The sequence below is a fragment of the Pleurodeles waltl genome, chromosome 9 (assembly GCF_031143425.1).
Source record: "Pleurodeles waltl isolate 20211129_DDA chromosome 9, aPleWal1.hap1.20221129, whole genome shotgun sequence".
Lineage (NCBI taxonomy): Eukaryota > Metazoa > Chordata > Amphibia > Caudata > Salamandridae > Pleurodeles > Pleurodeles waltl.
The window spans coordinates 372,150,102-372,176,493 of record NC_090448.1 but is presented as its reverse complement, the minus strand read 5'-3'; the positions used below and the strand labels follow the sequence as shown (position 1 = coordinate 372,176,493).

Genomic DNA, 26,392 nt, shown 5'->3' with positions numbered 1-26,392 from the left:
TAGTTCTTCCTGAGCACTGCCACTGGTAGATGGTAGGGTGAGGCATGGGACTGTAATTTCTGTTGTTCAAGTTAAAGAATTTTCTAGGCAGAGCCTGGCCTTTCATCTGGCTCCGATTACCACTTCAAGACGTCTGATGACAGTAAGGTGCAGAAAATGTAATTGTGTCGATGTTTATTTAGACTTGTGTTTGACATCGGCCCAATTAGAATATGTTGTGAAAGTCATCACTTTGCACAAAGGCTGTGTGTAAAGAGCAGCCTGAAAGTAAAGAAAATTTAAGTGGCTCCGAAACCACAGACAGTGGATGTATAAAACCTTTCAAAAGAGTTGAATATAACTGGGATACAAAAAACCAACTTTGTTTTATTTTGAAGTTCTTTTACGACCAAGGAAGGGTGTGGTCTGAAGAGTACTCGAAGGGCTGCTGTGTGAGCAGGACGGGGGTTTGCCTGACAGCCAGTTGTGAGGAGACATTGCATGATGTCTTATCTTTCAGCTGGAGAAGCTGAGGGTTTGCCTAGAAGCCTGCATGACTAATGAGAGAAGGAAAGGGTGTGCTTGGCCTTGCAAATGGAGAGACTGCCCACGAGAAGTCCAGCTTGTTCCAGGTGTGAGTATAGCCAGGGAGAGTGAGTACATACCAGAGAGCGAGCCAGGATGATGTGTGGGAGGGGCAACCACGATCTCCCTAAACAGTTTGCACTGTGAATCGCTTCAAACCTTCTACAAAAACCAGCCACTGAGCAAAATCAGGAGTCCATCTAGGTTGAAACACTGGAACTAGTGCATCGGAGCCCACGTGCACCTGTGCCACCAAGGTGTGCAATCTGCCCGGAGGCTGCATCTACAGAGGCCACTCTTAAAGGCGAGATTAGCACAAAGGCTGCATCTGCCGAAACAGCATCCCTCAAGTTCCTGGCTTAGGAAGGACACAACTGCAAAAGACAGGGAGCTGCTGAAGGAGAATGCTGCAGCGAGACTGCAGAAATCTCCACGTCCACAGTCACAGTTCGGTTGCAGCACAGGCCGCGCCAAAGTCACAACTGAAGCGGAACCACTGCATGATTCAAGCACCCTCCAAGACTTCGGCTGACACAACCAGGTAACTGCAGGGCTGCAAAGCATGTGAGAACGAGAGGCTGAAAAGCAAGCAGAAGCTTGCTGTATGAATTAACACTTTTTCGATGCGAATATTACACTCATTGAAAATAAAAATGAACGGTCGGTGAATACTCATCTTAAGGATGATTGAGGGACTGCATCTATGCCTAGCAAGTGCTGTCTACCCGAAATTTTCTTCCAAATTTAGGCCAATTTCTCTACTGCCAGGGGAGTGCCATGTCGACTTAGTCATTTTCTCCCCATCAGCACACACAAGCTGCCAAGCAGTGTGTCTGTGCTGAGTGAGGGGTCCCTAGGGTGGCATAAGACATGCTGCAGCCCTTAGAGACCTTCCTGGCATCAGGGCCCTTGGTACCAGGGGTACCAGTTACAAGGGACTTACCTGGATGCCAGGGTTGTGCCAATTGTGGAGACAATGGTACATTTTAGGTGAAAGAACACTGGTGCTGGGGCCTGGTTAGCAGGGTCCCAGCACACTTCTCAGTCAAGTCAGTATCAGGCAAAAAGTGGGGGGTAACTGCAACAGGGAGCCATTTCTTTACACCCCCTGAATACCAATCAGACTTCTAGTGTGGGGCTGACAAGTTTCTGCCAGTCTGCCACAACCAGACGAGCTGCTGGCCACATGGGAAGAGTGCCTTTGTCACTCTGTGGCCAGGAACAAAGCCTGCACTGGGTGGAGGTGCTTCACCCCTCCCCCTGCAGGAACTAACACCTGGCGGTGAGCCTCAAAGGCTCACCCCCTTTGTTTCAGCGCCCCAGAGCATTTCAGCCAGTGGAGATGCCCGCCCCTCCGGCCACTGCCCCCACTTTTGGCAGCAAGGCTGGAGGAGATAATCAGGAAAACAAGGAGGAGTCACCCACCAGTCAGGACAGCCCCTAAGGTGCCCTGAGCCGAGGTGACCCCTGCCTTTAGAAATCCTCCATCTTAGTTTTGGAGGATTCCCCCAATAGGATTAGAGATGTGCCCCCCTCCCCTCAGGGAGGAGGCACAAAGAGGGTGTAGCCACCCTCCAGGACAGTAGCCATTGGCTACTGCCCTCCCAGACCTAAACACACTCCTAAATTTATTATTTAGGGGCATCCAAGAACCCAGGAAATCAGATTCCTGCAACCTGAAACAAGAAGGACTTCTGACCTACAAGCCTGCAGAGACAACCGAAGACGACAACTGCTTTGGCCCTAGCCCTATCGGCCTGTCTCCTGATTCAAAAACCTGCAACCAGCGACGCATCCAACAGGGACCAGCGACCTCTGACGCTTCAGAGGACTGCCCTGACCCCCAGAACCGAGAAACTCTTGTGAGCAGCAGCTCTGCTTAACATCCTGCAACAAACTTGCAACTTTTCTTCAACTTTAAAGACCTCACTCTTCCCGCCGGAAGCGTGAGACCTCACACTCTGCACCCGACGCCCCCGGCTCGAGCTCCAGAGAACCAACACCACAGGGAGGACTCCCCGGCGACTTCGACCCCGTGAGTAGCCCGAGACGACCCCCCTGGCCCCACACAGCAACGCCTGCGGAGAGAATCCAGAGGCTACCCCTGACCGCGACTGTCTGTAACAAGGGACCCGACGGCTGGACCAAGCACTGCACCCGCAGCCCCCAGGACCTGAAGGGACCGAACCTCAGTGCAGAAGTGACCCCCCAGGCAACCCTCTGTCTAGCCCAGGTGGTGGTTGGCCCGAGAAGCCCGCCCCTGTGCCTGCCTGCGCCTTGGACTCTGTGCACACTATTTCTTACTTTCTTACTTTGAAATAGTATATACAGAGCCAACTTCCTAAAATCATCTATTGTAAAACATTATCAATAGGTCCCCATACTAAATCTAAATATTGAGTTTACCACGTAAATGCTGTAAAAGCATTTGGGATCATAATTTTAGCTAAGGAGTCGGAAACCTATGTAGTTTACTATGTTTAAGTACATTAAAGTAACTTTTATAATGTAAAGGTGACCTTAATGGACAGGCATTGCTGTGCAAAATGTTTTGTACACCGACATTACCTCACTGACTAAACCTTAGACTAATATCCTGCTTTACCAAAGAGTCAAGCGCTAAACGGGGTTACTTGTTTTTTTCAATTTGGGGTTCAATAGTGCTTTGGCTCAAGGATGCCAATGATAAATGACTCAAATTGTTACAACTGCAGGCCTATAATCTTTTCTGACCTTGGAATCACAGGAACCAGGTCTCACAATGTGAAACAGGGGGCATTTACATTTGCTGCAGAAGTAAACAGATCCGCTATTGAATAACTGAACATCATTATAGTCCCCACCACCCCTCCCCTGAAACTACTCCTACACAATCTCAACAACAAGGTGTGTGTGTGAAAAGATTTGCAGCATATTGCTGAACACTAAACACAACACAATTCAAATCGATTTGCACTCTGAGTTTTGGTGTTTTTTGCATTAGCCAAAAAGGCGCATGGAGAACTGCCAAACGCATATTTTTATTTCTTGCTTTTCTATTGTGCTGTTGTAGGAAGTTGGCTCTGTATATACTATCGCAAAGTGAGAGATAGTGTGTAAAGAGTCCAAGGGTTTTCCTTAGAGGTTGATAGTGGCACAATTAGATAATACTAATGCTCTATTTTGTGGTAGTGTGGTCGAGCAGTAGGCTTATCAGAGGGTAGTGTTAAGCATTTGGTGCACACACACACAGGCAATAAACGAGAACACACACTCAAAGGCTTAACTCCAGGCCAATAGGTTTTAATATAGAAACATTCTTTTCTTCATGTATTTCAGAACCACGAGATTCAAATTTTAGGTAAGTACATAAATTGTAAGGTACTTCACACAGGTAAGTATGGAACTTTGAATTAAAACAGTAATATACACAGTTTTAGAAAAAATGGAAATAAGCTATTTCAAAAGTGGACATAGCGCAAAAATCAACAGTTCCTGGGGGAGGTAAGTAATAGTTAGTTTCTCAGGTAAGTAAAGCGCTTACAAGTTCCCTCTCCTGGTCATAGGCAGCCCACCGTTGGGGGTTCAAGTTAACCCCAAACACCCAGCACCAGCAACACAGGGCCAGTCAGGTGCAGAGGTCAAAATAGGGCCCAAATAGCATAGGTGCCTATGGAGAACAGGGGTCCTCCGGTTCCAGTCTGCAAGCCGGTAAATACCTGCATCCACACACACACACACACACACACACACACACATTACACCATCAGCGGCACAGGGGCAGCCGGGTGCAGTGTGCAAAGTGGGTGTTGCGTTAAAAGCAATCAAGGTACCCGGGGGTCACTCTGGCAATGCAGGTAGGGCACAGGGGGGCTTCTCGGGCCAGCCACAGACTGGGCTAGGATGAGGGCTGCCTGCTGGTCACTCCTACACCAGTGGTTGGTTCCTGTCGTTCCTGGGAGCTGCAGGTGCAGTGCTTCTTCCAGGTGTCGGGTTCCTTTGTTACCGGGCAGTCGCGGTCAGGGGGGAGCCTCTGGATCTTCTCTGCAGGCATTGCTATGGGGGTGCAGGGAGGTCGACTCAGGGTGCCCACGCCATTGGAGTCGCCTGGATGACCTCTCTGCGGTATTGGTTCTTCTGAACTCGAGCCTGGGGGGGGGGGGGGGGGGGCGGGGGGGAGCACAGTGTGAAGACTCATGCTTCTGGAGTAAGGCGAGAGTCTCATTAAAGTTGGTTTCTTGGTTGCTGTTTTTGGACAGAGCCATTGTCCTTGGGAGGTTCTTGGTCCTTTAGGTGCAGGTCAGTCCCCCGAGTCCTCCGAGGTCTCTGGTCCTGCTGGATGCGTCGCCGTGCAGGTTCTTTGAGTCTGGAGACAGGCCGGTAGGGCTGGGGCCAAAGCAGTTGTCTCTGCAGGGCTTTCAGGTCAGCAGTCCTTCTTTCTTCAGGTTGCAGGAATCTGGTTTCCCAGGTTCAGGGTCGCCCCTAAATACTCAAGGGGTGTGTTTAGGTCTGGGGGCAGTAGCCAATGGCTACTGTCCTGTACGGTGGCTATACCCTCTTTGTGGCACCTTCCTGTGGGGAGGTGGGGGGTCCATCCCTAATCCTATTGGGGGAATCCTCCAATACAAGATGGAGGATTTCCTAAGCCAGGGGTCACCTCAGCTCAGGACACTTTAATGGCTGTTCTGATTGGTGGGTGACTCCTTGTTTTTCTCATTATCTTCTCCAGACTTGCCGCCAAAAGTGGGGGCTGTGTCTCGGGGGGCAGGCATCTCCACTAGCTGGAGTGCCCATGGGCACTGTAACATAAAGCGTGAGCCTTTGAGGCTCACTGCTATGTGTTACAGTTCCTGCAGGGGGAGGTGTGAAGCACCTCCACCCAGTGCAGGCTTTGTTTCTGGCCCCAGAGAGCACAAAGGCGCTCACCCCAGGGGGTCAGAAACTCGTCTCAGTGGCAGGCTGGCACAGACCAATCAGTCCTGCACTAAAGGATTGAGTAAAATACAGGGGACATCTCTAAGATGCCCTCTGCGTGCATTTTGTAAATAAATCCAGCACCGACATCAGTGTGGGTTTATTAATCTGAGAAGTTTCATACCAAACTTTCCAGTATTCAGTGTAGCCATTATGGATATATGGAGTTCGTTTTGACAAACTCCCAAACCATATACTTAATATGGCCACACTGTACTTACAATGTCTATGAATAGACTTAGATACTGTAGGGGCATATTGCTCATGCAGCTATGCCCTCACCTATGGTATAGTGCACCCTGCCTTAGGGCTTTAAGGCCTGATAGAGGGGAGACTTACCTATGCCAAAGGCAGTATTTTGTATGCCTGAGGGGGATGCCATGTCGACTTTGCCTTTTTCTCCCAACCAACACCCACAATCTGCAATGGCAGGGTGCATGTGTTAGGTGAGGGGTCCCTTAGGGTGGCACAACACATGCTGCAGTCCTTAGGGACCTTCCCTGTTCACAGGGCCCTTGGTACAACTGGTACTTTTTTACTAGGGACTTATCTCTTTCAACAATTGGCACACCCCTGGCACACAAGGATACATTTTTAGTGAAAGAACACTGGTGCTGGGGCCTGGTTAGCAGGGTCCCAGCACACTCCTTAGTCAAGTCAGCATCAATATCAGGCAGAAAGTGTTGGGGGGGTGTAACTGCAACAGGGAGCTATTTTCCTACAGCTGTTGTATAAGTCAATTTTCCCCCAATGTTATTCAACTCCACCACTGGATAGATCAAAGTATCCCATTTCTATATGTTTCTCACATTCCCTGAATGCTGCCTCTGCATACACTGTTTACTTAAGAAATCGAAATGGGAAAACATTGTCCACTGTATCGAAGTAAGTCCTTACCATGGTAGCATGAGCTTTGATCCTCTCATAGTCGATCCTAGGAATCATTTTCAGGGAGATTGTGTTCTGGCTTGGCTCCACATAATCCACCTGTTGAGAAGAAAAAGACAAGAAATACACCTGAGTGAAATGCTTGCACATACTGTTGTGCAGAGATTACTTCACTACCACTCTGACTTTTTACTCAATGGAAGTCATTGCTCTGAAAAGCACAAGAGGCAATTAAAAAACTAGAAGATACATTATGGCAGTGAAAAAGTAGCAATCGTAGAACCAGGACGAAGAAATGCAACAAAATGGCAAGTAAGTCAATGTACTTTCCATCACAAATTTCACAGCTATGAATGGAATTCACTCTGCCAACATGGCATGACCGGCCTTACCTGGGCAATGTCATCTTTGTAGATTCCACGTTTTAGTCTCACCCAGGACTTTGGCTTTAGACTGGATACCTCCTTCACCACCTTCAATACATCTGTCATTTCCTTGATAGGCACCATCTGCTGGTTCCAGAAGCCCATCCTCAGGTTTCCCACTCCCTCAATTGCCTGCTTCACGTGGGTCTGTTTATAAGCCTCTATGTAGATGTATCCCTTCACATGCTCAGGTGCTACCACAGCCTTGATTTGGAGGGGCTGTGGGGTTCAGAAGGCAAAGTTAGACATAGTTAGGTTCCTCTTCAACATTGGAAACCTCAGTCTATGTTCTGTCACGTAACATCTGTATCAACCACAGCCAAGTGTTAACGCTTACTTATCCAGTCTGCCTCTTAAAAAAGTAGAGCATTGTTAAAATATTACTTGTACAATCTGAGGCAAAAATTCTACCACATCGAACATTGTTGTCTAACGGGATTATAGACGGACTGCTCCTTCTCCCAAACCACATAAGCGTGGTCTTAAAGACTTCAGGAGGGGCACTTAAGAGCATTCAAAACCTCTTGCCAGTTCTGAGCAAATTCTAAAAAGTATTTTTTTGTTAAAAATTTATTTTTAAAGATGGTGCCAATAAGACAATCTTTAAATTGTACATAAATATTAATATTCCTTCGTACTGTTCTATAGGCTGAACAGAAAGATGGTTAACTTTTATGGTACTTATTACAATTTACATGTGAATCTATTAAAGATGAAAAAGTTCCAATTCTATCTGCAGCTGTATGCAGTACAAACTATTTATGAAGGAAGGAGATCAAGGACCAAGGGTGCCTGAATGGGGCAGTAAGGGTTGAAGGACAAGGCGGGAACAGCATGTTGACCAGTCTTAAAGCAAACGTTCTTTCAGAAGTTTCTAACTACATCTGCATTTCTGGATGCTGCAGCTAGAAATAATGGTTGCAATAAGCACTAGGGAGTAGTCAATGTTGCAACTATACACAAGTAAGAAATAGGCATGTCCTTGAAAAGGACTGGTCTGATTAGATGGTATAAACTAAAGTTCCTTGCATTTACTGCCACTAGAATACACAGGAGAACACTAGCAGGTCTTGGTGACATTACTTCACTTGAAGTTTTTACTTCAAAATGTTTGTGCATAAAGAAAAGAAAGATTTTACTTCAAGTTCCATTGAGAAGCTGGCGCTCAAATAAAAAGTTACAGATTAAGAATACACTGATAATCATATTTTACAGTCTCACCCCTTAACAATATGGGGTTGTGAGGTGTTAGTAAACATTGTAGCCAGAATACTTACAGGTATCCATTAAGCTACCTCTACTGGAAATTTAAGAAAAATGAACTGGGCTTTGATCAAAAATGACCTCCAGAGGACAGTATTTAAAAAACAAAAATGGCAGAATCTTAACCACTTGCTCTAGTATTACTTCCTGATCATATTTCATAGCAGCATGCATTACAGCAAGACTGTCACCTGTGCTGCCATTATTTTTACTTAATAACAAATCACTACTTACAGCAGAGATAATCATGGCGTGAAGAACAGTCACTTTGCAGCATAGGCAGCGAAAAAAACATGTGAGGATTTGGGTGCATTATATGGTATGGCTGTGGGGCCTTACCATGTAATACACTCACAAAAACTGTCTTGGGTCCAGTCAGGCTCATTTGTAAAATCTTACGCTCATACCTGGGCAGCTTTAACTGCAAGCATCCAGGCTTAAACAAAGGAACTAGTGTGAACCATTTAACAGAACTAAACAACAAAATATGAAAGCAACACAACACAAAAGAAATCTGACACCAGTTTATTAAAAGATTATAATATTTTAAAGTCCAAGATGAGCAAAAGCCACCAGAGGGGTTCCAGGAGATACAGATTTTTAAAGAAAACTTACATTTCAGTATAAACGCAAACAAGCATTGATAACCATAAAGTTTGTAAACAAAAGTTTGTAAGAGTTGAGTTAGACTACTCCAGCCTGGCTTAGGTGATCGAATCAGACAAGAAGAAGGTCTGGAGGGACCAATAAGGAATATTTGGACAGTTACCTGGCCATCAAAGCGTTTTCCAGTCCAGTCCCAAACTTTACAGCATGACTGCCATGAACTTCAATGGATTGGTCCAGATGCTGCAAATGTAGGAGACAGAAGAGGCTCAAGGATGCTCAGAGTGCTGTGCTGTCAACAGGGGGTGTCTCTGGGGTTATTCTTCAGTCCATGGGTCTGGTGGTGTGACTTTGGCCACAGAGGTCTGAGACCTTTGAAGTCCTCTTTAATAAAGCGGAAGGCCATCTGCAGCTGGGCTCCCAGTCTTCATGCAGTGCCAGTAATTTCCTTTGGTGAAAGTTGGCGGTCCCTCTTGGCCAACAAATCTGGACTCTGACGACACCCATGGGTCTGGCTGACTGGAGTACAACTTTTGGTTGTCGAGGATCAGTCTCTTATGGCGCACACTGGCAGTCAGTGGCGATCCTCCAGAAGTGGCTATTGATTTGCTGAGTTGGGCTACTTCAGCACACCTGTTGAGGGTTCCAAGAGGTCGGCCAAAGACCCTAGGAGTTACTTCCTTGGTCTGGGGTCTGGGAATGACTTATACCCAAGCCAGGAGCCACAGGCACAGTCCTCTCTTCACTAGCCTACGTGTGGCAGGCCCACTCCAGCAGACAGTGCAGCCTCTCTTTGCCAAGTCCAGGGTCAGCAGGGGAGTGCTCCTTCGGTCCTTATGCTAGCATGATCTGATGTTCGGGTGCCAAGTTTATCCCTAGAAATTGCCCTGGGGTGGATGATGTGGTCACTAGCCAACGGGCTACCAGGTCCCCCACCCCCGTCTTGATGATAACTTTCCGGCTATGTATGGCACCTACCAAACCCAGAGTGCACTTTTCTTCCCACTCTCAAGATGTCTGAGCTCTTCCATGGATGTTAGGAGCTAGGTAGCCCACCATAGAGGTGTGGATTCCTGTGGGCTACCTGCCAAAAGAAAAAACGGTTTGGGCGCTAGTCAATCATATCTGATTGGAGACGCTATTCATGATAGACTATGCAGCGACGGCTGAGTTTGTCTGCTCTGACGTTCAGAGTGCTCACCAGATGTTGAACCACCAGGTTCCAGCCATGTCCAGAGGTGAAGAGCCTCTTGACAAAGGGTCCACAACCCCACTCCGCCCTGCTTGTTGCAATACCACATGGCGGTGGTGTTGTCGGTGAACACCTGCACCACTTTTCCTTTGAGAGGGAGAAGGAATGCTTTCAACGCAAGTCGGATCACCCAGAGCTCCAAAAGGTTGATGTGGAGCCTGGACTCGGCCGGAGACCAGAGGCCTCTCATCTCCGCCTCTCCCATGTGGCCGCACCATCCCAGGAGTGATGAATTTGCCACTACTGCGAGATCTGGTTGAGGAAGGGAGCTAGTTCTGTCATTGACCGAATCTGGATTTGACAACCACCACTGCAGGTCTTTTGCAGTTCCCACCGAGATCTGAACCATGTCGGAGAGATTTCCCCTGATGCTGCGCCCACTGGAACTTCAGGTCCCACTGCAGAGCCCGCATATGCCATCTGGCATGTTGGACCAGCAGGATGCAGGAGACCATGAGGCTCAGCAGCCTCAGAATAATTCTCACCGAAATCCAGGATAGAGGCTGAAACATCGGTATCATAACCAGAATATCATGGACTCGCTTTTTGGGAGGATAAGCCCAAAACTGCATGGTGTCCAGAACAGCTCAGATGAAAGGGAACGTCTGACAGGGAGTCAGGTGTGACTTTGGCACGTTGATAGTGAACCCCAACAAATGCAGGTGGTTTGCTGTAGCCTGGAGGTGGGAGAATACTTTCAAGGGGCGTGTCTGCCTTCAACAGCCAGTCGTCAAGGTAGGAGAAGACAGGAACCCCTAACCTGCGCAGATGAGCTGCAACCACTACCACCACTTTCATGAACACCCGAGGGGCACTGGTAAGGTCAAAGGGGAGCACGGTGAACTGAATGTGTTTGTGACCTACCACAAATCGTAGGTAACGTCTGTGGGCCAGCAAGACAGGAATATAGAAATAGACATCATGCAAGTCCAATACAAACATCCAGTCTCGGGAGTCAACGGCAGAAAGGACCTGTAAGGAAATGCCTCCTTGGCATGGTTGCCCCCTGACTTTTTGCCTTTGCTGATGCTATGTTTACAATTGAAAGTGTGCTGAGGCCTGCTAACCAGGCCCCAGCACCAGTGTTCTTTCCCTAACCTGTACTTTTGTATCCACAATTGGCAGACCCTGGCATCCAGATAAGTCCCTTGTAACTGGTACTTCTAGTACCAAGGGCCCTGATGCCAAGGAAGGTCTCTAAGGGCTGCAGCATGTCTTATGCCACCCTGGAGACCTCTCACTCAGCACAGACACACTGCTTGCCAGCTTGTGTGTGCTAGTGAGGACGAAACAAGTAAGTCGACATGGCACTCCCCTCAGGGTGCCATGCCAGCCTCTCACTGCCTATGCAGTATAGGTAAGACACCCCTCTAGCAGGCCTTACAGCCCTAAGGCAGGGTGCACTATACCATAGGTGAGGGTACCAGTGCATGAGCATGGTACCCCTACAGTGTCTAAACAAAACCTTAGACATTGTAAGTGCAGGGTAGCCATAAGAGTATATGGTCTGGGAGGTTGTCAAACACGAACTCCACAGCACCATAATGGCTACACTGAAAACTGGGAAGTTTGGTATCAAACTTCTCAGCACAATAAATGCACACTGATGCCAGTGTACATTTTATTGAGAAATACACCACAGAGGGCACCTTAGAGGTGCCCCCTGAAACTTAACCGACCATCTGTGTAGGCTGACTAGTTTTAGCAGCCTGCCACAAACCGAGACAGGTTGCTGGCCCCATGGGGAGAGTGCCTTTGTCACTCTGAGGCCAGTAACAAAGCCTGCACTGGGTGGAGATGCTAACACCTCTCCCAGGCAGGAATTGTCACACCTGGCGGTGAGCCTCAAAGGCTCACCTCCTTTGTGCCAACCCAGCAGGACACTCCAGCTAGTGGAGTTGCCCGCCCCCTCCGGCCAGGCCCCACTTTTGGCGGCAAGGCCGGAGAAAATAATGAGAATAACAAGGAGGAGTCACTGGCCAGTCAGGACAGCCCCTAAGGTGTCCTGAGCTGAAGTGACTCTAACTTTTAGAAATCCTCCATCTTGCAGATGGAGGATTCCCCCAATAGGGTTAGGAATGTGACCCCCTCCCCTTGGGAGGAGGCACAAAGAGGGTGTACCCACCCTCAGGGCTAGTAGCCATTGGCTACTAACCCCCCAGACCTAAACACGCCCTTAAATTTTGTATTTAAGGGCTACCCTGAACCCTAGAAAATTAGATTCCTGCAACTACAAGAAGAAGGACTGCCCAGCTGAAAACCCCTGCAGCGGAAGACCAGAAGACGACAACTGCCTTGGCTCCAGAAACTCACCGGCCTGTCTCCTGCCTTCCAAAGATCCTGCTCCAGCGACGCCTTCCAAAGGGACCAGCGACCTCGACATCCTCTGAGGACTGCCCCTGCTTCGAAAAGACAAGAAACTCCCGAGGACAGCGGACCTGCTCCAAGAAAAGCTGCAACTTTGTTTCCAGCAGCTTTAAAGAACCCTGCAAGCTCCCCGCAAGAAGCGTGAGACTTGCAACCCTGCACCCGGCGACCCCGACTCGGCTGGTGGAGATCCGACGCCTCAGGAGGGACCCCAGGACTACTCTGATACTGTGAGTACCAAAACCTGTCCCCCCTGAGCCCCCACAGCGCCGCCTGCAGAGGGAATCCCGAGGCTTCCCCTGACCGCGACTCTTTGAACCTAAAGTCCCGACGCCTGGGAGAGACCCTGCACCCGCAGCCCCCAGGACCTGAAGGACCGGACTTTCACTGGAGAAGCGACCCCCAGGAGTCCCTCTCCCTTGCCCAAGTGGAGGTTTCCCCGAGGAATCCCCCCCTTGCCTGCCTGCAGCGCTGAAGAGATCCCGAGATCTCTCATAGACTAACATTGCGAACCCGACGCTTGTTCCTACACTGCACCCGGCCGCCCCCGCGCCGCTGAGGGTGAAATTTCTGTGTGGATTTGTGTCCCCCCCGGTGCCCTACAAAACCCCCCTGGTCTGCCCTCCGAAGACGCGGGTACTTACCTGCAAGCAGACCGGAACCGGGGCACCCCCTTCTCTCCATTCTAACCTATGTGTTTTGGGCACCACTTTGAACTCTGCACCTGACCGGCCCTGAGCTGCTGGTGTGGTAACTTTGGGGTTGCTCTGAACCCCCAACGGTGGGCTACCTTGGACCAAGAACTGAGCCCTGTAAGTGTCTTACTTACCTGGTTAACTTAACAAATACTTACCTCCCCTAGGAACTGTGAAAATTGCACTAAGTGTCCACTTTTAAAACAGCTATTTGTGAATAACTTGAAAAGTATACATGCAATGTTGATGATTTGAAGTTCCTAAAGTACTTACCTGCAATACCTTTCGAATGAGATATTACATGTAGAATTTGAACCTGTGGTTCTTAAAATAAACTAAGAAAAGATATTTTTCTATATAAAAACCTATTGGCTGGATTTGTCTCTGAGTGTGTGTACCTCATTTATTGTCTATGTGTATGTACAACAAATGCTTAACACTACTCCTTGGATAAGCCTACTGCTCGACCACACTACCACAAAATAGAGCATTAGTATTATCTCTTTTTGCCACTATCTTACCTCTAAGGGGAACCCTTGGACTCTGTGCATGCTATTCCTTACTTTGAAATAGCACATACAGAGCCAACTTCCTACATTGGTGGATCAGCGGTGGGGTACAAGACTTTGCATTTGCTGGACTACTCAGCCAATACCTGATCACACGACAAATTCCAAAATTGTCATTAGAAATTGATTTTTGCAATTTGAAAAGTTTTCTAAATTCTTAAAAGACCTGCTAGGGCCTTGTGTTAGATCCTGATTAGCATTTCTTTTAGAGTTTAAAAGTTTGTAAAAGTTTGAATTAGATTCTAGAACCAGTTGTAGATTCTTAAAAAGTATTCCAACTTTTAGAAGCAAAATGTCTAGCACAGATGTGACTGTGGTGGAACTCGACACCACACCTTACCTCCATCTTAAGATGAGGGAGCTAAGGTCACTCTGTAAAATAAAGAAAATAACAATGGGCCCCAAACCTACCAAAATACAGCTCCAGGAGCTTTTGGCAGAGTTTGAAAAGGCCAACCCCTCTGAGGGTGGCAACTCAGAGGAAGAGGATAGTGACTTGGAGGAAAATTCCCCCCTACCAATCCTATCTAGGGAGAACAGGGTCCCTCAAACCCTGACTCCAAAAATAATAGTCAGAGATGCTGGTTCCCTCACAGGAGAGACCAACACCTCTGAAATCACTGAGGATAGCCCCAGTGAAGAGGACATCCAGTTAGCCAGGATGGCCAAAAGATTGGCTTTGGGAAAGACAAGAGATGGGCCTAGGACCCATCAATGGTGGCAGCAACATAAATAGGGTCAGAGATTCTCCTGACATGTTGAAAATCCCTAAAGGGATTGTAACTAAATATGAAGATGGTGATGACATCACCAAATGGTTCACAGCTTTTGAGAGGGCTTGTGTAACCAGAAAAGTGAACAGATCTCACTGGGGTGCTCTCCTTTGGGAAATGTTCACAGGAAAGTGTAGGGATAGACTCCTCACACTCTCTGGACAAGATGCAGAATCTTATGACCTCATGAAGGGTACCCTGATTGAGGGCTTTGGATTCTCCACTGAGGAGTATAGGATTAGATTCAGGGGGGCTCAAAAATCCTCGAGCCAGACCTGGGTTGACTTTGTAGACTACTCAGTGAAAACACTAGATGGTTGGATTCAAGGCAGTGGTGTAAGTAATTATGATGGGCTGTACAATTTATTTGTGAAAGAACACCTGTTAAGTAATTGTTTCAATGATAAACTGCATCAGCATCTGGTAGACCTAGGACCAATTTCTCCCCAAGAATTGGGAAAGAAGGCGGACCATTGGGTCAAGACAAGGGTGTCCAAGACTTCAACAGGGGGTGACCAAAAGAAAGGGGTCACAAAGACTCCCCAGGGGAAGGGTGATGAGACAACCAAAACTAAAAATAGTAAAGAGTCTTCTACAGGCCCCCAAAAACCTGCACAGGAGGGTGGGCCCAGAGCCTCTTCACAAAACAATGGGTACAAGGGTAAAAACTTTGATCCCAAAAAGGCCTGGTGTCATAGCTGTAAACAGCATGGACACCAAACTGGAGACAAGGCCTGTCCCAAGAAAGGTTCCACTCCAAACTCCCATCCAGGTAACACTGGTATGGCTAGTCTCCAAGTGGGATCAGCAGTGTGCCCAGAGCAAATCAGGGTCCACACTGAAGCTACTCTAGTTTCTGAGGGTGGGGTGGATTTAGCCACACTAGCTGTCTGGCCGCCTAACATGCAAAAATACAGACAGCAACTCTTAATTAATGGGACTAGAATAGAGGGCCTGAGGGATACAGGTGCCAGTGTCACCATGGTGACAGAGAAACTGGTTTCCCCTGGCCAATACCTGACTGGAAAAACTTACAGTCACCAACGCTGACAATCAGAGAAAAGTACATCCCATGGCAATGGTTACTTTAGAATGGGGAGGGGTCAATGGCCTGAAACAGGTGGTGGTCTCCTCAAATATCCCAGTGGACTGTCTGCTTGGAAATGACCTGGAGTCCTCAGCATGGGCTGAGGTAGAACTAAAAACCCATGCAGCAATGCTGGGTATCCCTGAACTGGTGTGTGTGAAAACAAGAGCACAATGCAAGGCACAGGGTGAACAAATAGAGCTGGAGTCTGGAAGAATGGCCCAGCCTACCAAGAGGAAAGGAAAGTCAGTTGGGAAACCAACTGCAACACAGCCAAAGAAAGGGAACCTCTCTTCTCAGGAAGAAGTTCTGCCCTCTGAGGGAACTGAGCCTTTGGAGCTTGAACCTTATCAGGTTGAGCTCTTAGGCCCAGGGGGACCCTCAAGGGAGGAGCTGTGTAAGGGACAAGAAACCTGTCCCTCTCTTGAAGGCCTTAGGCAGCAAGCTGCTGAAGAGTCCAAGGGCAAGAAAAATGGAACACATAGGGTCTATTGGGAAGATGGACTCCTGTACACTGAGGCCAGAGACCCCAAACCTGGTGCCACTAGGAGAGTGGTAGTGCCTCAGCTGTTCAGAGAGTTCATCCTAACATTGGCCCATGACATTCCCCTTGCTGGACATTTGGGACAAACCAAGACGTGGGAGAGGCTAGTCAACCACTTCTACTGGCCCAATATGTCCAACATGGTTAAGGAGTTTTGCCTCTCCTGCCCCACCTGTCAAGGCAGTGGTAAGACAGGTGGGCATCCAAAGGCCCCCCTCATTCCACTTCCAGTGGTGGGGGTTCCCTTTGAAAGAGTGGGTGTGGACATAGTTGGTCCACTAGAACCTCCCACAGCCTCAGGAAATATGTATATCCTGGTAGTAGTGGATCATGCTACCAGGTATCCTGAAGCTATTCCCCTTAGGTCGACTACTGCCCCTGCAGTAGCCAAGGCCCTCATTGGTATCTTTACCAGAGTGGGTTTCCCTAAGGAGGTGGTGTCTGACAGAGGTACCAACTTCATGTCAGCATACCTAAAGCACATGTGGAATGAGTGTGGAGTGACTTATAAATTCACTACACCATACCATCCACAAACTAATGGCTTGGTTGAGAGATTCAACAAGACATTAAAAGGCATGATCATGGGGCTCCCAGAAAAGCTCAAAAGGAGATGGGATGTCCTCTTGCCATGTCTGCTTTTCGCTTACAGAGAGGTGCCACAGAAGGGAGTAGGATTCTCACCCTTTGAACTTCTGTTTGGTCATCCTGTAAGGGGACCACTTGCCCTTGTTAAAGAAGGCTGGGAGAGACCTCTCCATGAGCCTAAACAGGACATAGTGGACTATGTACTTGGCCTTCGCTCTAGAATGGCAGAGTACATGGAAAAGGCAACCAAAAACCTTGAGGCCAGCCAACAGCTCCAGAAGTTTTGGTATGACCAAAAGGCTGCACTGGTTGAGTTCCAACCAGGGCAGAAAGTCTGGGTTCTGGAGCCTGTGGCTCCCAGGGCACTCCAGGACAAATGGAGTGGCCCTTACCCAGTGCTAGAAAGGAAGAGTCAGGTCACCTACCTGGTGGACCTGGGCACAAGCAGGAGCCCCAAGAGGGTGATCCATGTGAACCGCCTTAAGCTCTTCCATGACAGGGCTGATGTGAATCTGTTGATGGTAACAGATGAGGATCAGGAAGCAGAGAGTGAACCTCTCCCTGACCTTCTGTCATCAGACCCAAAAGATGGCACAGTAGATGGAGTGATCTACTCAGACACCCTCTCTGGCCAACAGCAAGCTGATTGTAGGAGAGTCCTACAACAGTTTCCTGAACTCTTCTCCTTAACCCCTGGTCAGACCCACCTGTGTACCCATGATGTGGACACAGGAGACAGCATGCCTGTCAAGAACAAAATCTTTAGGCAGTCTGACCATGTTAAGGAAAGCATCAAGGTGGAAGTCCACAAGATGCTGGAATTGGGAGTAATTGAGCGCTCTGACAGCCCCTGGGCTAGCCCAGTGGTCTTAGTCCCCAAACCTCACACCAAAGATGGAAAGAAAGAGATGAGGTTTTGTGTGGACTACAGAGGGCTCAATTCTGTCACCAAGACAGATGCCCATCCAATTCCAAGAGCTGATGAGCTCATTGATAAATTAGGTGCTGCCAAATTTCTAAGTACCTTTGACTTGACAGCAGGGTACTGGCAAATAAAAATGGCACCTGGAGCAAAAGAAAAGACAGCCTTCTCCACACCTGATGGGCATTATCAGTTTACTGTTATGCCCTTTGGTTTAAAGAATGCCCCTGCCACCTTCCAAAGGTTGGTGAATCAAGTCCTTGCTGGCTTGGAGTCCTTTAGCACAGCTTATCTTGATGATATTGCTGTCTTTAGCTCCACCTGGCAGGATCACCTGGTCCACCTGAGGAAGGTTTTGAAGGCTCTGCAATCTGCAGGCCTCTCTATCAAGGCATCCAAATGCCAGATAGGGCAGGGAACTGTGGTTTACTTGGGACACCTTGTAGGTGGAGGCCAAGTTCAGCCACTCCAACCCAAGATCCAGACTATTCTGGACTGGGTAGCTCCAAAAACCCAGACTCAAGTCAGGGCATTCCTTGGCTTGACTGGGTACTACAGGAGGTTTGTGAAGGGATATGGATCCATTGTGACAGCCCTCACTGAACTCACCTCCAAGAAAATGCCCAAGAAAGTAAACTGGACTGTGGAATGCCAACAGGCCTTTGACACCCTGAAACAGGCAATGTGCTCAGCACCAGTTCTCCAAGCTCCAGATTATTCTAAGCAGTTCATTGTGCAGACTGATGCCTCTGAACATGGGATAGGGGCAGTTTTGTCCCAAACAAATGATGATGGCCTTGACCAGCCTGTTGCTTTCATTAGCAGGAGGTTACTCCCCAGGGAGCAGCGTTGGAGTGCCATTGAGAGGGAGGCCTTTGCTGTGGTTTGGTCCCTGAAGAAGCTGAGACCACACCTCTTTGGGACTCACTTCCTAGTTCAAACTGACCACAGACCTCTCAAATGGCTGATGCAAATGAAAGGTGAAAATCCTAAACTGTTGAGGTGGTCCATCTCCCTACAGGGAATGGACTTTATAGTGGAACACAGACCTGGGACTGCCCATGCCAATGCAGATGGCCTTTCCAGGTTCTTCCACTTAGAAAATGAAGACTCTCTTGGGAAAGGTTAGTCTCATCCTCTTTCGTTTGGGGGGGGGGTTGTGTAAGGAAATGCCTCCTTGGCATGGTTGCCCCCTGACTTTTTGCCTTTGCTGATGCTATGTTTACAATTGAAAGTGTGCTGAGGCCTGCTAACCAGGCCCCAGCACCAGTGTTCTTTCCCTAACCTGTACTTTTGTATCCACAATTGGCAGACCCTGGCATCCAGATAAGTCCCTTGTAACTGGTACTTCTAGTACCAAGGGCCCTGATGCCAAGGAAGGTCTCTAAGGGCTGCAGCATGTCTTATGCCACCCTGGAGACCTCTCACTCAGCACAGACACACTGCTTGCCAGCTTGTGTGTGCTAGTGAGGACGAAACAAGTAAGTCGACATGGCACTCCCCTCAGGGTGCCATGCCAGCCTCTCACTGCCTATGCAGTATAGGTAAGACACCCCTCTAGCAGGCCTTACAGCCCTAAGGCAGGGTGCACTATACCATAGGTGAGGGTACCAGTGCATGAGCATGGTACCCCTACAGTGTCTAAACAAAACCTTAGACATTGTAAGTGCAGGGTAGCCATAAGAGTATATGGTCTGGGAGGTTGTCAAACACGAACTCCACAGCACCATAATGGCTACACTGAAAACTGGGAAGTTTGGTATCAAACTTCTCAGCACAATAAATGCACACTGATGCCAGTGTACATTTTATTGAGAAATACACCACAGAGGGCACCTTAGAGGTGCCCCCTGAAACTTAACCGACCATCTGTGTAGGCTGACTAGTTTTAGCAGCCTGCCACAAACCGAGACATGTTGCTGGCCCCATGGGGAGAGTGCCTTTGTCACTCTGAGGCCAGTAACAAAGCCTGCACTGGGTGGAGATGCTAACACCTCTCCCAGGCAGGAATTGTCACACCTGGCGGTGAGCCTCAAAGGCTCACCTCCTTTGTGCCAACCCAGCAGGACACTCCAGCTAGTGGAGTTGCCCGCCCCCTCCGGCCAGGCCCCACTTTTGGCGGCAAGGCCGGAGAAAATAATGAGAAAAACAAGGAGGAGTCACTGGCCAGTCAGGACAGCCCCTAAGGTGTCCTGAGCTGAAGTGACTCTAACTTTTAGAAATCCTCCATCTTGCAGATGGAGGATTCCCCCAATAGGGTTAGGAATGTGACCCCCTCCCCTTGGGAGGAGGCACAAAGAGGGTGTACCCACCCTCAGGGCTAGTAGCCATTGGCTACTAACCCCCCAGACCTAAACACGCCCTTAAATTTTGTATTTAAGGGCTACCCTGAACCCTAGAAAATTAGATTCCTGCAACTACAAGAAGAAGGACTGCCCAGCTGAAAACCCCTGCAGCGGAAGACCAGAAGACGACAACTGCCTTGGCTCCAGAAACTCACCGGCCTGTCTCCTGCCTTCCAAAGATCCTGCTCCAGCGACGCCTTCCAAAGGGACCAGCGACCTCGACATCCTCTGAGGACTGCCCCTGCTTCGAAAAGACAAGAAACTCCCGAGGACAGCGGACCTGCTCCAAGAAAAGCTGCAACTTTGTTTCCAGCAGCTTTAAAGAACCCTGCAAGCTCCCCGCAAGAAGCGTGAGACTTGCAACCCTGCACCCGGCGACCCCGACTCGGCTGGTGGAGATCCGACGCCTCAGGAGGGACCCCAGGACTACTCTGATACTGTGAGTACCAAAACCTGTCCCCCCTGAGCCCCCACAGCGCCGCCTGCAGAGGGAATCCCGAGGCTTCCCCTGACCGCGACTCTTTGAACCTAAAGTCCCGACGCCTGGGAGAGACCCTGCACCCGCAGCCCCCAGGACCTGAAGGACCGGACTTTCACTGGAGAAGCGACCCCCAGGAGTCCCTCTCCCTTGCCCAAGTGGAGGTTTCCCCGAGGAATCCCCCCCTTGCCTGCCTGCAGCGCTGAAGAGATCCCGAGATCTCTCATAGACTAACATTGCGAACCCGACGCTTGTTCCTACACTGCACCCGGCCGCCCCCGCGCCGCTGAGGGTGAAATTTCTGTGTGGATTTGTGTCCCCCCCGGTGCCCTACAAAACCCCCCTGGTCTGCCCTCCGAAGACGCGGGTACTTACCTGCAAGCAGACCGGAACCGGGGCACCCCCTTCTCTCCATTCTAACCTATGTGTTTTGGGCACCACTTTGAACTCTGCACCTGACCGGCCCTGAGCTGCTGGTGTGGTAACTTTGGGGTTGCTCTGAACCCCCAACGGTGGGCTACCTTGGACCAAGAACTGAGCCCTGTAAGTGTCTTACTTACCTGGTTAACTTAACAAATACTTACCTCCCCTAGGAACTGTGAAAATTGCACTAAGTGTCCACTTTTAAAACAGCTATTTGTGAATAACTTGAAAAGTATACATGCAATGTTGATGATTTGAAGTTCCTAAAGTACTTACCTGCAATACCTTTCGAATGAGATATTACATGTAGAATTTGAACCTGTGGTTCTTAAAATAAACTAAGAAAAGATATTTTTCTATATAAAAACCTATTGGCTGGATTTGTCTCTGAGTGTGTGTACCTCATTTATTGTCTATGTGTATGTACAACAAATGCTTAACACTACTCCTTGGATAAGCCTACTGCTCGACCACACTACCACAAAATAGAGCATTAGTATTATCTCTTTTTGCCACTATCTTACCTCTAAGGGGAACCCTTGGACTCTGTGCATGCTATTCCTTACTTTGAAATAGCACATACAGAGCCAACTTCCTACAGGACCTGAGCCAGGGTTAACATCTTGAACTTCTCCTTCTTGAGGAAGCGATTGAGGGACCAGAGGTCTAGGATAGGGTGAAGGCCCTTGTCCGCTTTGGGCACCAGAAAGTAGCAGGAATAGCAACCACAACTTACTTCTGACCCAGGGACCTTCTCTTTGGCTCCCTTGGCCAGGAGATCTTTGACTTCCTCGCGGAGAAGTGCCAAATTATCCTCCTATAGATGATGGAATGATGGTGGCATAGCTGTAGGAGAAGACTCGAAGGGGAGTGAGTTAACCCTTGGGACGATTTGTATAACCCACCTGTCAGTGGTAATGGATTCCCAGTGGGGCAGGTGATGGTGAATCCTGCCGCCAACTCGTCCCGGATGTCCCAACGGACTAGGAAGGCTTTGAGGCAGAGGAGGGGGTGGGGGTGGAATGGGAAGCCCGCTGACTCCCTGATCCACGAGCTCGGTGGATCTCCACATCCGCGCAGGGGCAGTACAACATGCACGGTCGGTGGCATGGTGGAAAAGGACGTGGTTGGGTGCCCCCTCCGTAGCCACGAAAGTCGGACTGGGGGGGTGGGGGGCTGGGCAAGGAGCGGCTGCAAGGCCAAGTGACCGAGCCGTAGCCCGGGAATCCTTAAAGTGCTCGAGCACTGAGTCCACCTTGTCTCTAAAGAGACGAGTGCCATCAGACGGCATGTCCATCAAAGATTGCTGGGCAACCCTTGAAAAGCCAGACATCCTCAGCCAGGTGTGGTGTCTTAGTGCCACCTTCGATGCAACTGATCTGCCTAGTGAGTTGGCCGCATCCAGTCCACAACATATCACAAACTCGGCTACGTCTCTCCCATCGGTCATGGCTTGGAGGAGAACGTTCCGGGCCTTTTCCGGAACTTGAGGCAGCACCTGCACGACCGTATCCCAGAGAGTATGGGAATAGCGGCCAAAAAGGCATGCGGTGTTCACGAACTTCAGCGCTAGACTGGCAGACCAAAACATCTTCTTCCCTAAACTGTCCTGTCTTTTTGATTTCCTGTCTGGGGAAGCAGTAGGGAATGCGCCAGAGGATGATGAGGCCTGGATGACAAGACTCTCAGGGGTAGGGTGTTGGGTAAGAAAATTTGGGTCATTCGGCGCAGGCCGATGGCGACGGGCAATCGTCCTATTCACACGAGCCCCTGTGCTGGGTTTGGACCAGGTCCCCAGTGGGACGTCCGTAAGTGCTTCGCTGAAGGGAAGATGGGGTTCCGAGTTGAAGCCCCCATGCTGCAGCACTTCAGTCAGGAGGTTAGGCCTGACCTCCACTGAAGGAAGCTCTAGGTTCAATACCTCAGCAGCCCTTCTCACCACCATAGAATAAGACGCTCCCTCTTCCATAGCCACGGTACAAGGAGAAAACATGCCATTGTCAGGGGAGATGTCCAACCCACTGGCATCACCCAGTCCAGTTCAGGATCAAGCTGGTCTTCTAAATGGTCCAGTGACCCCTCTACACTATCCCCGTATTCATACCCATAGTAACAGGGATCAGGATCAACCCTGGGCACAGCAGAGCCCATGGAAAACAGAATCAGCATTGAGCGACGTCGTTCCAGCTCATCGGGAATAAGTATAGGGTCGGCGTCAATCAGGAGTGTCAACGTCTGACCAGACACCGGGGAAGGTCGCACTGGCAAGGCCTGCATCGGGACGGATCCAGAAGTGGATCCTGAGGTGCCCACCGGAGTCTGGACCGAAGTTGCTGACTTTGAACACGAGGAGGCCCTCACCGACTCCCCTGGGCCCGAAGGCACCAAGAGTGGGTCAGGCTACACAAATATGAGGCGCATGGTCTCATAGAACTCCTTATTTAGGGCAAGGCTAATACTGGCTCCTGGAAAACTGGGGAAGCTTGGTACAGACACAGACTGAGGCTCAGAGGACAGAGGCCTAGAGCGTCGATGCTCTTCTCGCGTCGTGCAAGCAACGGGGCAAAGTCAAAGAACGTTTCGCCTTCTTCGACTTCTTACCCGAATGTCCAGATGGCTTGGACGAAGAAGAAAGGTAGTGACTCTGCGACCGGTCTCCAGACCTTTCTCTTGAACGGGACCAGGAACAATGCAGAGTTGAGTGTCGGGCCGCCATGAGCTTCAGGAAACACTTCCTCAAAGCTTTTGGGTTCACAGCCCAACACTCGGACCACGACTTCGGGTTGTGGTCACGCTCCAAACACAAGAGGCACAGGAGGTGCGGATCCATCACCAGCATCATGCGTTGACAGGAGTTGCAGGGCTTAAATACGGTCTTACGGGACATCCCTCGACGCAAACCAAAACTCGTCAAAAACGAATTCGAGAAAATGTCGCAGTTAGTCAAAAAATGACTGGGGTAGCTCTTCTCCTGATCTGCGCATAGGCTGGCACAGAAAGAAAAGAAGTGACGTTAGCATGCCTGGATGGCACCTATATACGACTGTGACATCATCACGGCAACCACAACACCAACGACGCCCACTGAGTCGACCGGCGCCACCTAACGGCGCGCAGGGGTACTTCTCTGGATTCAGTCTGACACCTGGGGAAATTCTAAGGTAAGGAATCTGCATCTTTAGGCTCTATCAGATAAACTGGTACTGAGGTCTGGTTAGCAGGCCTCATTGCACTCTCAAAGTAAAAAAAAAGAAACAGCAGCATCAGCCCAAAATTGTGGTGGTGAACATGCAAAAATAGGTATTTCTCTACACATGAGGATTAGTAGAAGAGAAACGTCTCTGGGGAACAGTGAATCGTTGTAAGGAAATGCCTCCTTGGCATGGTTACCCCCTGACTTTTTGCCTTTGCTGATGCTATGTTTTGAATTGAAAGTGTGCTGAGGCCTGCTAACCAGGCCCCAGCACCAGTGTTCTTTCCCTAACCTGTACTTTTGATTCCACAATTGGCACACCCTGGCATCCAGATAAGTCCCTTGTAACTGGTACCTCTGGTACCAAGGGCCCTGATGCCAGGGAAGGTCTCTAAGGGCTGCAGCATGTATTATGCCACCCTGGAGACCCCTCACTCAGCACAGACACACTGCTTACCAGCTTGTGTGTGCTAGTGAGAACAAAATGAGTAAGTCGACATGGCACTCCCCTCAGGGTGCCATGCCAGCCTCTCACTGCCTATGCAGTATAGGTAAGACACCCCTCTAGCAGGCCTTACAGCCCTAAGGCAGGGTGCACTATACCATAGGTGAGGGTACCAGTGCATGAGCACTGTGCCCCTACAGTGTCTAAGCAAAACCTTAGACATTGTAAGTGCAGGGTAGCCATAAGAGTATATGGTCTGGGAGTCTGTTTTACACGAACTCCACAGCACCATAATGGCTACACTGAAAACTGGGAAGTTTGGTATCAAACTTCTCAGCACAATAAATGCACACTGATGGCAGTGTACATTTTATTGTAAAATACACCACAGAGGGCACCTTAGAGGTGCCCCCTGAAACTTAACCGACTATCTGTGTAGGCTGACTGGTTCCAGCAGCCTGCCACACTAGAGACATGTTGCTGGCCCCATGGGGAGAGTGCCTTTGTCACTCTGAGGCCAGTAACAAAGCCTGCACTGGGTGGAGATGCTAACACCTCCCCCAGGCAGGAGCTGTAACACCTGGCGGTGAGCCTCAAAGGCTCACCCCTTTGTCACAGCACCGCAGGACACTCCAGCTAGTGGAGTTGCCCGCCCCCGGCCCCCACTTTTTGCGGCAAGAGAAAATAATGAGAATAACAAGGAGGAGTCACTGGCCAGTCAGGACAGCCCCTAAGGTGTCCTGAGCTGAGGTGACTAACTTTTAGAAATCCTCCATCTTGCAGATGGAGGATTCCCCCAATAGGATTAGGGATGTGACCCCCTCCCCTTGGGAGGAGGCACAAAGAGGGTGTACTCACCCTCAGGGCTAGTAGCCATTGGCTACTAACCCCCCAGACCTAAACACACCCTTAAATTTAGTATTTAAGGGCTTCCCTGAACCTAAAGATTTAGATTCCTGCAACAACAAGAAGAAGGACTGCCTAGCTGAAAACCCCTGCAGAGGAAGACCAGAAGACAACAACTGCCTTGGCTCCAGAAACTCACCGGCCTGTCTCCTGCCTTCCAAAGAACTCTGCTCCAGCGACGCCTTCCAAAGGGACCAGCGACCTCTGAATCCTCTGAGGACTGCCCTGCTTCGACGACGACAAGAAACTCCCGAGGACAGCGGACCTGCTCCAAAAAGACTGCAACTTTATCCAAAGAAGCAGCTTTAAAGAACCCTGCAATCTCCCCGCAAGAAGCGTGAGACTTGCAACACTGCACCCGGCGACCCCGACTCGGCTGGTGGAGAACCAACACCTCAGGGAGGACCCCCGGACTACTCTACGACTGTGAGTACCAAAATCTGTCCCCCCTGAGCCCCCACAGCGCCGCCTGCAGAGGGAATCCCGAGGCTTCCCCTGACCGCGACTCTCTGAAACCTAAGTCCCGACGCCTGGAAAAGACCCTGCACCCGCAGCCCCCAGGACCTGAAGGACCGGACTTTCACTGCAGAAGTGACCCCCAGGAGTCCCTCTCCCTTGCCCAAGTGGAGGTTTCCCCGAGGAAGCCCCCCCTTGCCTGCCTGCAGCGCTGAAGAGATCCCTTGATCTCTCTTTGACTTCCATTGCGAACCCGACGCTTGTTCTAACACTGCACCCGGCCGCCCCCGCGCCGCTGAGGGTGAAATTTCTGTGTGGGCTTGTGTCCCCCCCGGTGCCCTACAAAACCCCCCTGGTCTGCCCTCCGAAGACGCGGGTACTTACCTGCTGGAAGACTGGAACCGGGGCACCCCCTTCTCTCCATTGAAGCCTATGCGTTTTGGGCACCACTTTGAACTCTGCACCTGACCGGCCCTGAGCTGCTGGTGTGGTAACTTTGGGGTTGCTCTGAACCCCCAACGGGGGGCTACCTTGGACCAAGAACTGAACCCTGTAAGTGTCTTACTTACCTGGTAAAACTAACAAAAACTTACCTCCCCCAGGAACTGTGAAAATTGCACTAAGTGTCCACTTTTAAAATAGCTATTTGT

General features: G+C 49.7%; 1 protein-coding gene across 3 annotated transcripts in view; it reads right to left on the bottom strand.

Moving 5' to 3' along the window:
- LOC138259318 (transcription elongation factor SPT5) overlaps positions 1-26,392 on the bottom strand; it is a 377,499-nt gene that overhangs the window by 234,454 nt on the left and 116,653 nt on the right. For all 3 annotated transcript variants that reach the window (XM_069206950.1, XM_069206951.1, XM_069206952.1), the window contains 2 exons: positions 6,798-7,049; positions 6,415-6,504 (listed from right to left, as the gene is read on the bottom strand). In XM_069206950.1, coding sequence (XP_069063051.1) covers positions 6,415-6,504; positions 6,798-7,049 — 342 coding nt within the window. The remainder of the gene's footprint in view (positions 1-6,414; positions 6,505-6,797; positions 7,050-26,392) is intronic.